The 13,570-nt window shown below is 44.3% G+C and overlaps 1 protein-coding gene across 8 annotated transcripts in view; it reads left to right on the forward strand.

The window, feature by feature from the left end:
- The window catches only part of LOC139533912 (membrane-associated guanylate kinase, WW and PDZ domain-containing protein 2-like), a 294,569-nt gene that overhangs the window by 254,207 nt on the left and 26,792 nt on the right, over positions 1 to 13,570 (forward strand). For 7 of the 8 annotated variants that reach the window (XM_071332395.1, XM_071332396.1, XM_071332401.1 and 4 more), the window contains exon 11: positions 12,672 to 12,703. The exons of the other annotated variant lie outside the window; for it this stretch is intronic. In XM_071332395.1, the coding sequence (XP_071188496.1) occupies positions 12,672 to 12,703 (32 nt within the window). The remainder of the gene's footprint in view (positions 1 to 12,671; positions 12,704 to 13,570) is intronic. 8 annotated transcript variants of the gene reach the window in all.

Genomic DNA, 13,570 nt, shown 5'->3' on the forward strand with positions numbered 1-13,570 from the left:
TTCTATTAGTTCATTTTAGTATACTGTAAACGAACAGTATCCTTTCAGTTGAGCGTACTAGCTCTTCGCCTGTCTACCGGAAGTTGATGCTGTTGCTATGCAACCTCTTGCTAGCTAGTTAGCATACAAATGACTAGTTAGACATTTTCTGACTTTGGGTGTTCTTAAATTCAATCTGGAGTGCCAGAGTGCGCTCGTAAATTCCGAGCATTGCCAGATAGTTTGTTGTAAATCAGAGCGTTTTTCTCTAGGAGTGCACACTGGACGCTCGGGCCGAGGATTAGGGTTGATTTGAGTGTTCTGACCTTACAACGGCAGTCAAGCACCCAAACTAACGTTGGCTAGCTTGCGAGCTGCTTCCAGACACAAATGAGACCACTCTGACAATTTTACTTGCCCTAGCAGAGCTGGTTAGGCAGTTTTCATGTTATCCAGAGCGTTGGTGACTGTAACTGTGCTGCTGGCAACAATTTAATGACGTTTTTTTCCTGAGGTTTACTGACACCGGCCATATTCAATGGATGTTGAGCGCTCGTTAATTAATTATTCTGCAAATCGGAGTAGATAGCCAGAACGAATTTACGAAGCACCCGAATGTCCATTGAGAGCGCACAACGACTATATCATTTAGCTAAGCTAAGAATGACGGGAATAATCAAGTCAATTAGCATTGGGTAGTTAGTTCGATAGACTATAGTTAATATACTGGCAAGTTTGATGTGAAAAGTAGCCAACTAACGTTAGGTAGCTAGCTAACAACATACCGGTACATACTGCTGTAATGATATGCTATGTGGTTCGTAATGACAGTGTAGCTAACAAATTGTCAGCCAACATAACATGTAAGGTAACTTATTTGAAAAGTCATTACTTCATTACTTTGGTCAACATTTTCTTAACATTTGTCATAATTAGTTAAAAACAATGAATTTGTATCCGCTCTCGTTGTACTTTGTTGCATATTTTCCTCCATTTTCTGAAAAATCTGAAAACGATGTGAAGCCACGCCCATTTCCTGAAGAATTGCATTATGGGTCCTAAAGTACGGCAATAGTGTCCTCTGCGTGTATACTTCAAATTTTGGAGAATGTAGTACGACATCCGGGAACTTTTGGCATACTAACTATATCCATACTATGACCAATAAGCATACTATATACTCAATTTCACGTCACAAATAGTATGGTTAGTATGAGTATTCGAACAGCTATAGAGTGTTGATCTGTTCTATGTGCGCTATTTCTATGCTTCCCGTTTTGTTTTTGCGTCTTTTACTTTCGGTTTTGTACACCAGCTTCAAAATACTATATTTCTGGTTATGGAAAATATATTTCATAGCAGTTTAGATGGTACAATGATTCGCTACACAATGACTGCTTGTTTTGTCACATAAAATGAAATAAGGCGAATTACTAGAATTTTTGCAACCAGGAAATGGTGGAGCGATTTCTGCATATTGCACCTTTTAAGATTTTATATGGAACCCAATATTACTACCGTCACGTATTCAAGTCAGAAAAATCGGACTTTCTTCTCTAAGGTTGCAAACCTTTACTTGATGGACCTTGTTTAATGTGATGTCAGTATGGTTTTGTATCATTCAGGGGAGAAAGAGCGATCTCATGGAGGAGAGAGGGAGTGATCCCGTCCACTTGTATCTCTAGGAGGTGGAGATTTTATTGATTGAATTTCCTGCTTGATAAAAATGCTGACTCATTTTCAAGGTATCTGTTTTCTATTTGCTCTGCGACCTTTCTTTTAGAAAGTATGTAAGACTTTTGTGTGCAGAGAATTACAGCGTGAAATAAATAGACAATGACGTGAGCAGGATATAGAATGTTAACAAGCCACCGCTAGTTGCTAATTTGCGCTATAGTGCTTTTATTTCCGTCTTGTTTGTCTGAGAGAAAGGCCTGCTAACAGACAACATGTAACAGGCCAGCCATCTTTATCTGAGTCATACTATGATTCTCCTCTTGTTTCCTCAAGGATGATTGGAGTGTTGTATTGTATAGATGATCACATCAGATAGATCAGTTATATAAAAGCTATACCTATACAGGTACATTACTTGAGCTAGAATTGGGGTAGGAAATCTGTTAAAATTGTATAAGGAACTCAATGTCACTGGTCAAAGTCAGAAAAATCTCACTTTCTAATAAAAGGTAGAAAACCTCTACTTGATGGACCTTGTTTAATGTGATGTCAGTATCGTTTTGTATCATTCAGGGGAGAGAGTGAGAGAGATCCCATCCACTGTAGAGGTTAATAGATAGCAGGACATGAGTTGTAGTTAAGCCTGCTGTGATCAGGAAGCTCCCATTAATCCTCCTGCCCTATTGAAGTGTGATTGCAATAATGCCCCACAATGACTCAGCCATTACACTGCCCCCCCCCCCCCCCCCACCCACCCACCCCCACACACACACACACACACACACACACACACACACGCACGCACACACACCCCGTCAATAATTGTTGATCAACTGGTAGAAGACTAATAGTCAGAGAGCCAGGCAGATAGCTCCATGGTGACTAACTTACAGAAAAAGGTCAATGTCATTTTGGGAATTGATCTACTGTCAGTTGCACATTTCTTTATTAGGCTGGCATGTAATCCAGGGCCCCACAGAGTACATGTGAACAGAATGAAAAACAGAGGGATGGGGGAAGCAGGGGAATGGATGAGAGAAGAAAGCAGAAGATGTGAGAACAGGAAGTGGAGAAAGGGATTGGGTGCTGAGAGGGTTAAGTCGTTTTTGTCTCATGAGGTATGCCCACACACTCAAGGAGCCTCCCATCTGTGTAGTAGTCGGACCCTGGCGGTCGAGCTAACTGATGTAGATTTAGTCACATTACAGCAAACCCACTTAGCACCATTTAGCTCTTCCACACCCCCACCCTGAGGCAGAACGCCACGGTGGAATGTCTGTTTGTCGGACATCTTGTGACAGACTCACCCTGTGAGGGTGAAAGGTCATAGTAGTCACTTGACACGATTCAGTCTGTTTCAAACATGGCCGTCTGCAGTGGGGAAACAGAAATTATTAGCCCCCTGCCCACCGCTACCACTTTGGCTGGAGATTCTGTCACAAACAAAAAATTTCTTCCATTAGGATTTTTTCAGTGATTGAATTGGAATTTCAATTCACCTCATGTCCTAACTTGAACTGAATTGGAATGGAAATGACCTCAACCCCTCTAGGCAATAGCTCACGCTCCCTTCCGGCTCCCACATCTTAACTTCTGTTGCTTCGGGTGAAAACAGAAAAAATATCTTTCCATCCCTCCAATCCAATCAGGGATGAGAGCTTCTAGCGTTTAGCCAGGCCATTACGGCCCTAATAAAACTGTCACCATTCCATTGTAATGATGTTCCAGCTCTTAATGCCCAGCGATTTGGCTGGGCTGTCAGGGAACTGGACCCGGGCCATACATTCTAATTAAAATGGCCCCTGTCTCGGTCCCTGAGGACCTGTGCCTCCACTCAACTCACTGCCCAGAGAGCGAGTAAAGAGGTGATCGCCAATGTCTGTCTGTCACCACATTGCATTCAACTAGCAAACACGTCCTCTCTTCTCATTGACTCTCAAATGCCTTGTTTGTGTCATGGCACATACACACAGACACACACACATACACACAGCTCATGTATTTGGTAAACACTCTCAAACTGAGAGAGAGAGCAGAGGGAGGACTAGCTAACTAAGTTGATTATGCATTGGCTCTGTCCGTTGTGCAGCAGTGTGTGTATGAGAGTGTGTGTGTGGTGGGGCCAGATGGTTGTGTGGCTAGCACTGGCATGCGGCTCATCTAATGACAGTCAGACGGCTCCAGACGTGTCTACAGTCTACCACCTCCCAGCCTCACAACACACTGAGACAGCACCATCTGGTGGATGTGTTTAGTACTGACACCCTCTGTCACCAGAGGGGGAAGCTGTGACAGCCTTATTATTAAACGCTCATCTCTTTTACACACACACTCATGATTTCTTGTCCGTGTAGAGCCTCACGGCGCTGTTGTGGCTCTTTTATGGTGGGTTGCCGTGCCAACCCCTCCATTAAAGGCAGAGACAGCATTAGTGAGATCCTAAATGATCAGTGGGGGCTGAGTTACCCCACAGCAGCTCTGTCTGTCAGGGGATGGCCACAGGCCTCACTAACTATGATGAGGGAGAGCTCTTATCTCTGGGAGCTATTGACTATTGAGATGTATGATTTCAGAGAGGGCCCAGCACTCTGTGTGTGTGCGTGTGTGCGATTGCGTGCGTGTGTTTGTTTATGATGTAGCCCGGCTGCACGTTGTCATGGTCACCAGTACTCAACGGATGAGCGTTGCCGTGAAAGTTGCAACCACTGTCACTGTGTGAAGGCTTCATTGAATGTGTCTTTTTGTTTACACCATGTCTCCACAAATATTATAGTATTTGAAGTGGCGTTAGTGATCATCATTGCTAAATGGTAGCAGAAACACATACAGTGGGGAGAACAAGTATTTGATACACTGCCGATTTTGCAGGTTTTACTACTTACAAAGCATGTAGAGGTCTGTAATTTTTATCATAGGTACACTTCAACTGTGAGAGACGGAATCTAAAACAAAAATCCAGAAAATCACATTGTATGATTTTTAAGTAATTAATTTGCATTTTATTGCATGACATAAGTATTTGATACATCAGAAAAGCAGAACTTCATATTTGGTACAGAAACCTTGGTTTGTAATTACAGAGATCATACGTTTCCTGTAGTTCTTGACCAGGTTTGCACACACTGCAGCAGGGTTTTTTGGCCCACTCCTCCATACAGACCTTCTCCAGATCCTTTAGGTTTCGGGGCTGTCGCTGGGCAATATGGACTTTCAGCTCCCTCCAAAGATTTTCTATTGGGTTCAGGTCTGGAGACTAGCTAGGCCACTCCAGGACCTTGAGATGCTTCTTACGGAGCCACTCCTTAGTTGCCCTGGCTGTATGTTTCGGGTCGTTGTCATGCTGGAAGACCCAGTCACGACCCATCTTCAATCCTCTTACTGAGGGAAGGAGGTTGTTGGCCAAGATCTCGCGATACATGGCCCCATCCATCCTCCCCTCAATACGGTGCAGTCGTCCTGTCCCCTTTGCAGAAAAGCATCCCCAGAGAATGATGTTTCTACCTCCATGCTTCACGGTTGGGATGGTGTTCTTGGGGTTGTACTCATCCTTCTTCTTCCTCCAAACAGGGCGAGTGGAGTTTAGACCAAAAAGCTCTATTTTTGTCTCATCAGACCACATGATCTTCTCCCATTCCTCCTCTGGATCATCCAGATGGTCATTGGCAAACTTCAGACGGGCCTGGACATGCGCTGGCTTGAGCAGGGGGACCTTGCATGCGCTGCAGGATTTTAATCCATGACGGCGTAGTGTGTTACTAATGGTTTTCTTTGAGACTGTGGTCCCAGCTCTCTTCAGGTCATTGACCAGGTCCTGCCGTGTAGTTCTGGGCTGATCCCTCACCTTCCTCATGATCATTGATGCCCCACGAGGTGAGATCTTGCATGGAGTCCCAGACCGAGGGTGATTGACTGTCATCTTCAACTTCTTCCATTTTCTAATAATTGCGCCAACAGTTGTTGCCTTCTCACCAAGCTGCTTGCCTATTGTCCTGTAGCCCATCCAAGCCTTGTGCAGGTCTACAATTTTACCCCTGATGTCCTTACACAGCTCTCTGGTCTTGGCCATTGTGGAGAGGTTGGAGTCTGTTTGATTGAGTGTGTGGACAGGTGTCTTTTATACAGGTAACGAGTTCAAACAGGTGCAGTTAATACAGGTAATGAGTGGAGAACAGGAGGGCTTCTTAAAGAAAAACTAACAGGTCTGTGAGAGCCGGAATTCTTACTGGTTGGTAGGTGATCAAATACTTATGTCATGCAATAAAATGCAAATTAATTACTTAAAAATCATACAATGTGATTTTCTGGATTTTTGTTTTAGATTCCGTCTCTCACAGTTGAAGTGTACCTATGATAAAAATTACAGACCTCTACATGCTTTGTAAGTAGGAAAACCTGCAAAATCAGCAGTGTATCAAATACTTGTTCTCCCCACTGTATATTAGCTGTAAATACACTGTGGATGTAATGTCTGTGTTTACACCGTGCCTCTAGCCCATAGCTTTCTACTGTTCATGTCATATAGTTGTTCATTATTGCTTCATGGTTTGCTACTTCATAACTACCGTATGACAGCTAAATTGATGTTATCAGTGCAGTCACTTGAGCTTGCAATGTGAATGTGTGTGTGTGGTTGTGTGTGTGTGCACCCATGTGTATGTCTTCACTTTTATTGGTATCAATTCCCATAACGCTCATCATCAGGAATGGAGGAGGTCCACACCGTTTACTCTCTCCTCCATGGATCAGAAACGGACTCACTTACCATCCCTAACATCCAGTGAATTACGCGGGATCACTTCGAACGGTCCTGCTCTCCTAATAAAGTTAAGATATTCAGCCATCCCTTCAACTCCCCGCTGACTCCTGGCCTGTTTCTGCCAATACAAATAGCCGCCGTGCCTCTCATCAGCGCCACTAATTAGCGAGTGTGCTACAGACACCGTCATTAAGGCCCATCTACACCATTACCCAAGCTGCCTTCACCATAACACTAATTGGAGGATTTCAGACATGTCCGTTTAGTGTGCCTCGACGTGGCAGGATTGTGAAGTTCACATACGTTCGCCCACCCATGCTTACCCATCAGCAGAAACCCATATGTATACATACACAGTACACACATACTCATACACCCATACATGGTCAATAGCTGTTTGCTGGTCACTGAGGTTTTCTCTTGACGGATGCTGCCAGTGTGTTAGTCATTCTAGTCTTTCTTGCTCACTTGGCCTGTCCTGTTCCCTCCTGTTCCCTCCTAATGCTCTTTAAGGTGGCTATATCTTCCTCCGGGCTGAACCAGAGATGACTATCACAACAAAGAGAGAAGGAGAGAGAGCGAGATCGAGAGAAGGGAGGGATGGAGAGTCTTTGAATCAATGAGCGCCGCCCAGCAACACAGGGATTATTCAGCACACAGCCAGACAGTGATTCATTGGCTAACAGCAAGAGGCCCTAGAGCAGGCTGCCTGCCAAACCAGACAGTGCTGAACAGCAACAGCCATGTTCACAGCTCTGTCTCCACTAACATGCACCATGCAGACCTGAGCCAATCCAGAACTGCCCTGTGCCGCTGCAGGAATCCTTGGCCAATCAGAATGGCCCTAGGAGAGAGGAACAGGAAGAGAGAGGGAGGTGGAAGAGACATTCAAATGGCTTATGGGTGAGCAGACAGGTCAGATCCCAGTGGGAATAGAAGAGGTTAAACACATTTACTAGGGTTGAGTGGTGCTAAGATCACTTTCATTGAGTCAGGGGTTAAGGCTTCACAAAAGTGTGTAGCGAGTCTAAGTAGGGTGCTTAACCTGGATCGGCTCAATGGCTCCATTGACGAAACTAAGCCCTTTTATTTGGAGTGTGTTTAAAGCATCCGATTAAAGTGTGATTGTATTATACAAGTAGTAGGGATAAAGAAATGATTGTTGTGAGCTGTAATGTGGATTGAAGCATGGAGTTTTCTCTCTGCACATCATTTCTACTGTTCCTCAGCTGGATGTGTGTTGGTATTGAACACGTGAGTGAACATGGAACCAGCATGCAACAAAATCAATTTTCATGCGGCAGATATTATTTAAAGTAGCTAACCGTCCCTGTGGGCTTTATGTATATTCATAAGCTATGCAAGATTCCATCAAATCGTAGTGTTATCCAAATCTAATTTAAATAATGACATGGCCTGCTGTTAGCCTGGCGGTGTGATATTATAGTGTTCTTCACAGTTGTGAGTGCGTGTGCACATGCATGTCTGTACGTGTGTGCAGGTGTGTCGTGTTGGAAATATCTACATAGGGTCTCATATGGCTATGATTCAATCAACTCATTAACTGTACAGGGGCAGCACTAAGTCCCATTAGTATGTTACTGATTCATTTAGCATACAGCTCTTTCGTCGTAGACAGAAAATATGTCAGCCCTCTCACTCTCACTGACAGTCACACTTTACATCAGAGCTATTTATAATTTTTCTTCTAATCAGGAAGTGATTCAAACCTCAGCCAGCCAATCAATTAATCAAGGTAGAAAAGAAAGTCTGCAGTACTTCAGCCCTCAAGCCCCCAAATTCAATATCCCTTCCTTACATACAGTATACACTACCTGATATCCTGAGGGGCATTAGGACCATGGGCAGGCCCAGTTGTTCACTTCTCCACCGAGGTCATCGATTAGTTGCCACAGGAAACTGCAGTTGGTCAGCATGGTCTCATTGGAGCAGAAGAGTCACCGTAAAACTGGTGGTCCTGTCCCGCTGCTCTAACATGGTCCTGTCCCACTGCTCTAACATGGTCCTGTCCCACTGCTCTAACATGGTCCTGTCCCACTGCTCTAACATGGTCCTGTCCCACTGCTCTAACATGGTCCTGTCCCACTGCTCTAACATGGTCCTGTCCCACTGCTCTAACATGGTCCTGTCCCACTGCTCTAACAGGGTCCTGTCCCACTGCTCTTACATGGTCCTGTCCCACTGCTCTTACATGGTCCTGTCCCACTGCTCTTACATGGTCCTGTTCTGTCCCACTGCTCTTACATGGTCCTGTCCCACTGCTCTAACATGGTCCTGTCCCACTGCTCTTACATGGTCCTGTCCCTTACATGGTCCTGTCCCAATGCTCTTACATGGTCCTGTCCCATTTCTCTTGCATGGTCCTGTCCCACTGCTCTTACATGGTCCTGTCCCACTTCTCTTACATGGTCTTGTCCCAATCATCTTCCATGGTCCTGTCCCACTGCTTTTACATGGTCCTGTCCCAATGCTCTTACATGGTCCTGTCCCACTTCTCTTACATCGTCTTGTCCCAATCATCTTCCATGGTCCTGTCCCACTGCTCTAACATGTCCCTGTCCCACTGCTCTTACATGGTCCTGTCCCATTGCTCTGTGACAAATGATTCACTTCAGACACCTCTACTCTGTCAGATCTCCAGGTGGAATGTCATCATTGCAAGTGTTACATACTATGAGTACTGTAGGCTAATGATAACGGGACCTGTCATGGATAACTTGCAGATGTAGCACTAGCTCAGATCCCTGCACTATCTGAACTATAAAATTTGTTTTACTCTACCAGGCAAACTAAATGAAATGCAGCTCAGGTATTAGAACATATTTGACTCAGTAATGTTCTCTGCTATGGGGTCTCACAGGAACAGAGGCAAGAGTCTGTCACTCAATACATCTCAGTGCTGATCTACCATAGGAAAGGGCATCACTGACATCTCTGTCTAACCAAGCACCTATGCCTGAGTTAACAATGAATGGATTTACCCTGTGGAGTACCCTCCATGAGGGTTGTAGCTCTGCCTTTCCCAGGGAACACAGGTTGTTCTGTCTTGAAGTAATGCCGGTTGATAGCAGGTCATCCTAAGAGCACTCGTAATGATTGACCTTGTTTTGAGAAAGTGAAGAGTCAGTTTTCATTAAAAAACAGGCCTGCAGTCTGAACGCTCTCTCATGTGTCACCCAGTAATGTGGATTCTTTATCATCTTTATATATGTTGTGCCTGTGCTGATAGAGCTGTCCAAAAAATTAATTGGATTTGAGAATTGTTAAAGTCGTTCCTGATAAGCTGCTGTAATTTCCCCCCCCATCTATAAAAATCTTTATTCTAGCCGTGGATCTGTGCAAGGCAAGCTCCAGTCAGATTGATGACTCACTGAGAGAGAATGATAGTTTGCAAACATGTCTTCTCTGTCGCTGCATCTCTCTCCCTTCCTCCCTCCTCTACACCCCCTCTCTTTCGTTGATCACTTTCCATTTCTGCTGTGCCACTCGTTGGTGATGGAGGGCATGTTTACGGTGTGATTGCGCCCTTAAAATGAGACTAGCGCTGGGAAGCCTCCTGGCATGTAAGGCAGGCAGCCACTCGCTAATTCGATCCTCGACGATTTGCATCCACTCGTTCTGTTCCTGGAGAGGGTGAAAATTGAATTGAGAAGACAGACAGTCTGTTTGTTTGTTGTTTTTTACGTTCCTCCCTGTTTCTCCGGGGGCCGATGTGGAGTGAATAGTTTGGGCCGTATGTGTTATGAAGCTGGGTCTTTTGATGTGAGACTGCTGCTTTGCGTTGCATAGCTCTGAGTGTGAACACCGGCGGTGGTGAGTACCGCTGGAAGTCCTGCATTCTGTTACACTCTGTTTGTTGTGATCATGTGTTCTAGGCTGAAGTAGATTGTGGAATGTTGTGATTTGCTGAGTAAATGTTGGCTGGGCCTTTTTAGATGACAGTGGTGGTGGGTAAGGACTCACCCTTCCTTTTTGGTGTTTGCAGATCTGAAGGATCTGGACAGATATAAGTGTAGTGGTGGAGCTTCCAACATATTATTTACAGCTTACAGATGGGTGTATGTTAGTGCTCAGGGGAGAGGCATAGGGAGCGAAGTGGGTTCTGTTTTCCCATTGAAAACACATGACCTACTCATAACACAGCCAAGTCATTCACACTACCCTCCGGCCAAAATCATCCCAAAACTTTGCACATTCACACAGCGCCTCTGGTATGCCTTCAATCAATGAACGAAAGTCACAATCCATGTTGATATATTAGAAGTGGAGACCTTTAACTGGAATATGAATATTTACCTGAGAAATAGTTGGAGCCTCTGGCCTGGCAGAATGTGGTCCAAACACAGTGGTGTTGTGGTATGCCATCACCCCACACACATGCTGTGACTGTTGACACTACAGTTCCCTGAATGATTCAATCCAAGGCAGAGGTGTTGTGATATGCCATCACCCCACACACATGCTGTGACTGTTGACACTACAGTTCCCTGAATGATTCAATCCAAGGCAGAGGTCCATGCTACTGCTAGCAAATGATGTAATGAAGTGCATGCAATGACTTCCTAAAATCACACAATTACAGGACCTACACAGCTCTGTACACTGTAGTGCAGTGAGATTCGAAGTCGGGGTCGGGGGAACTGTAGTAGTAGGGGTTGCAAAATAAAAATATATGTATAATTATTTTTGGAACCAAAAATTTGAGGACAAGATGGTACAATATACAAACGTTAATTGGTTTCTTTTCATTTTGATAAGAGAAGAAAATGTAATGCATTGAAGGTTATTTGTTGATGTAAAAATCAAAATGTACCGATTTCAAAGTTGTGTCATTAGACTTGGGCTGGGGCGGGGTCGCGAGAAATTCTTCAGGGAAAAAATGGGGTCCCCGGAAATTTGGCCTGAAAACATGGGGTCCCCGCTGAAACAGTTTGAATACCACGGCTGTAGTGTATATCTTGTATTGTATCAAATCTGCCAGTCTAACATGGAAACTTACTGTGTAGGTTATATTTGTCTGTGGAAAATAGTTCCTCCTGTGTTGAATGGTGAAGCCTCATCACCTATCGAATCATTCTCATCACTTCAATCCAACTTTAGAGTCAGGGGCGCGTTTAGGGTTTTCTAAGGTTATGACCTATTCTACTTCTGTGAGAATCCCATTTGATTCTTTATCAGACCGTCACCTCTGGTGTTTCCCCCAAGCGTTGTCCCTGTAAGGCAAATTAAATGACAGAGAATTCTGTTATAAGATCACGCCTGGATGTTTATCCAAATATTGGTAAAGGCTTCCCCAATATGATCCCCGATCAATTATTTGGGATGATTTAGCAACACATACGGTAATGTGTATATATACATTGAGTATAACAAACATTAGTAACACCTTCCTAACATTGAGTTGCACCCCCCCCCCCCTTTTACCCTCAGAACAGCCTCACTTTGTCGGGGCATGGACTCTACAAGGTGTTGAAAGCGTTCCACAGGGATGCTGGCCCACGTTGACTCCAATGCTTGCCACAGTTGTGTCAAGTTGACTGGATTTCCTTTGGGCGGTGGACCATTCTTGATACACACGAGATACTGTTGAGCGTGAAAAACCCAGCAATAGTTCAGTTCTTGACACAAACCGGTGCACCTGGCACCTACTACCATACCCAGTTCAGAACGTACTAACGTTTTGTGTCTTGCCCATTCACCGTCTGAATGGCACACTTACACCATCCATATCTCAGTTGTCTCAAGACTTAAAAATCCTTATTTCACCTGTTACCTCTCCTTCATCTACACTGGTTAAAGTGGATTTAACAAGTGACATCAAATAGGGATCATAGCTTGCACCTGGACTCACCTGGTCAGTCTATGTGATGGAAAGAGCAGGTGTTCTTCATGTGTTGTGCACTGTGGTGGTGGCAGTTTTCAACTTCCCCTTGGCTTGGAGACCAACGTTACTGTAAGATCCTCTCTGACCCATTGTCTTTCTGGTGCTTCAAGAATCTGCTTCTCAAGGACATTGCATCGCACCACTTGGGGTGGGATTATTTTGCAGCCCTCTCATTGCTTTTCGTGCAAATCTGTCATCTTTCCATTGGTTTCTTAATGTTTTATTCCATTTAAGTTTTGTTATCTTTCCTTAGTTCATGGAGTAGCCCTCAGACACAGACAGACCAGCTCAGACCTAATGTAATGGCTGCCACTACTCTCTAGGCTAAACATTGTTGTTTTCTCACTATTGCAGGTCACTATTCACCCTGGAAGACCCCTAAACAGGTAAAATGCATTGTCTTCCGAGCCTCAGCTCTCCCATTAATTCTAATTGACTCATTTAGTTAACAAAATGGCTGCACTGTGCATATATGTTGGAGCTGCTCTGATTGACTTTACTACATAACCTTAAATCTATATCTTCTGAACTTTGGCTGCAGTCTTGCTGCTGTTTAGCTGAGAATGACTACTCTATTCTATTCCCTTCCCTTATACTAACTGTAGTGCTGTTGTCGTGTCTCGGCTGCTGCTGTATCCTGGCCTTGAGTTGGACCCTTCCTCTTGCCATCACATGCAGAGGAAAGGGTTAAGTGGCCCACTCATAGATATAGAATTACTAGACTCGTCATACCGCAAGCCAGATGGGCCATGATCTAAATAAATCTTGATGTTCATTCTATGTGGTGTATGTCTATGCACATGACAGTCTACGTCTATGCAAACTACTAGACCAGGTGCTCTTCTAGTAATGCTATATCTATGGTCCAGACTCTGGGTTGGCATGGTCCCCTCAACATTCCATCCTTCTCTCAGCTCCTCTGTATCCCTGATAGAGAGAGTGAGAGAACCCTTTTCTAACAGTCATACTGAGAAATGATCACTCATCCATTCTTCCCTTCTTCCTTCATCTCCAGGCTGCTATTGATCTGCTACTAACTTCGCTATCTTTCCTGATCATCTTTTGTCATATCTATGTTTTCTCGGATGTCATATATGTCAGACAAAATATACAAATGTTGTATTTTTAGATTTTGTCTAGACAGATTGTAATAACATGTTGAAAGCTGAAACTTTCAAGATGTCTGAGCCATCTTAGACACCTCTGTTCAAACCTAGCCTCTGTCTGTCTGTCTGTCTGTCTGTCTGTCTGTC

Source organism: Salvelinus alpinus, chromosome 11, assembly GCF_045679555.1.
Source record: "Salvelinus alpinus chromosome 11, SLU_Salpinus.1, whole genome shotgun sequence".
Classification (NCBI taxonomy): domain Eukaryota; kingdom Metazoa; phylum Chordata; class Actinopteri; order Salmoniformes; family Salmonidae; genus Salvelinus; species Salvelinus alpinus.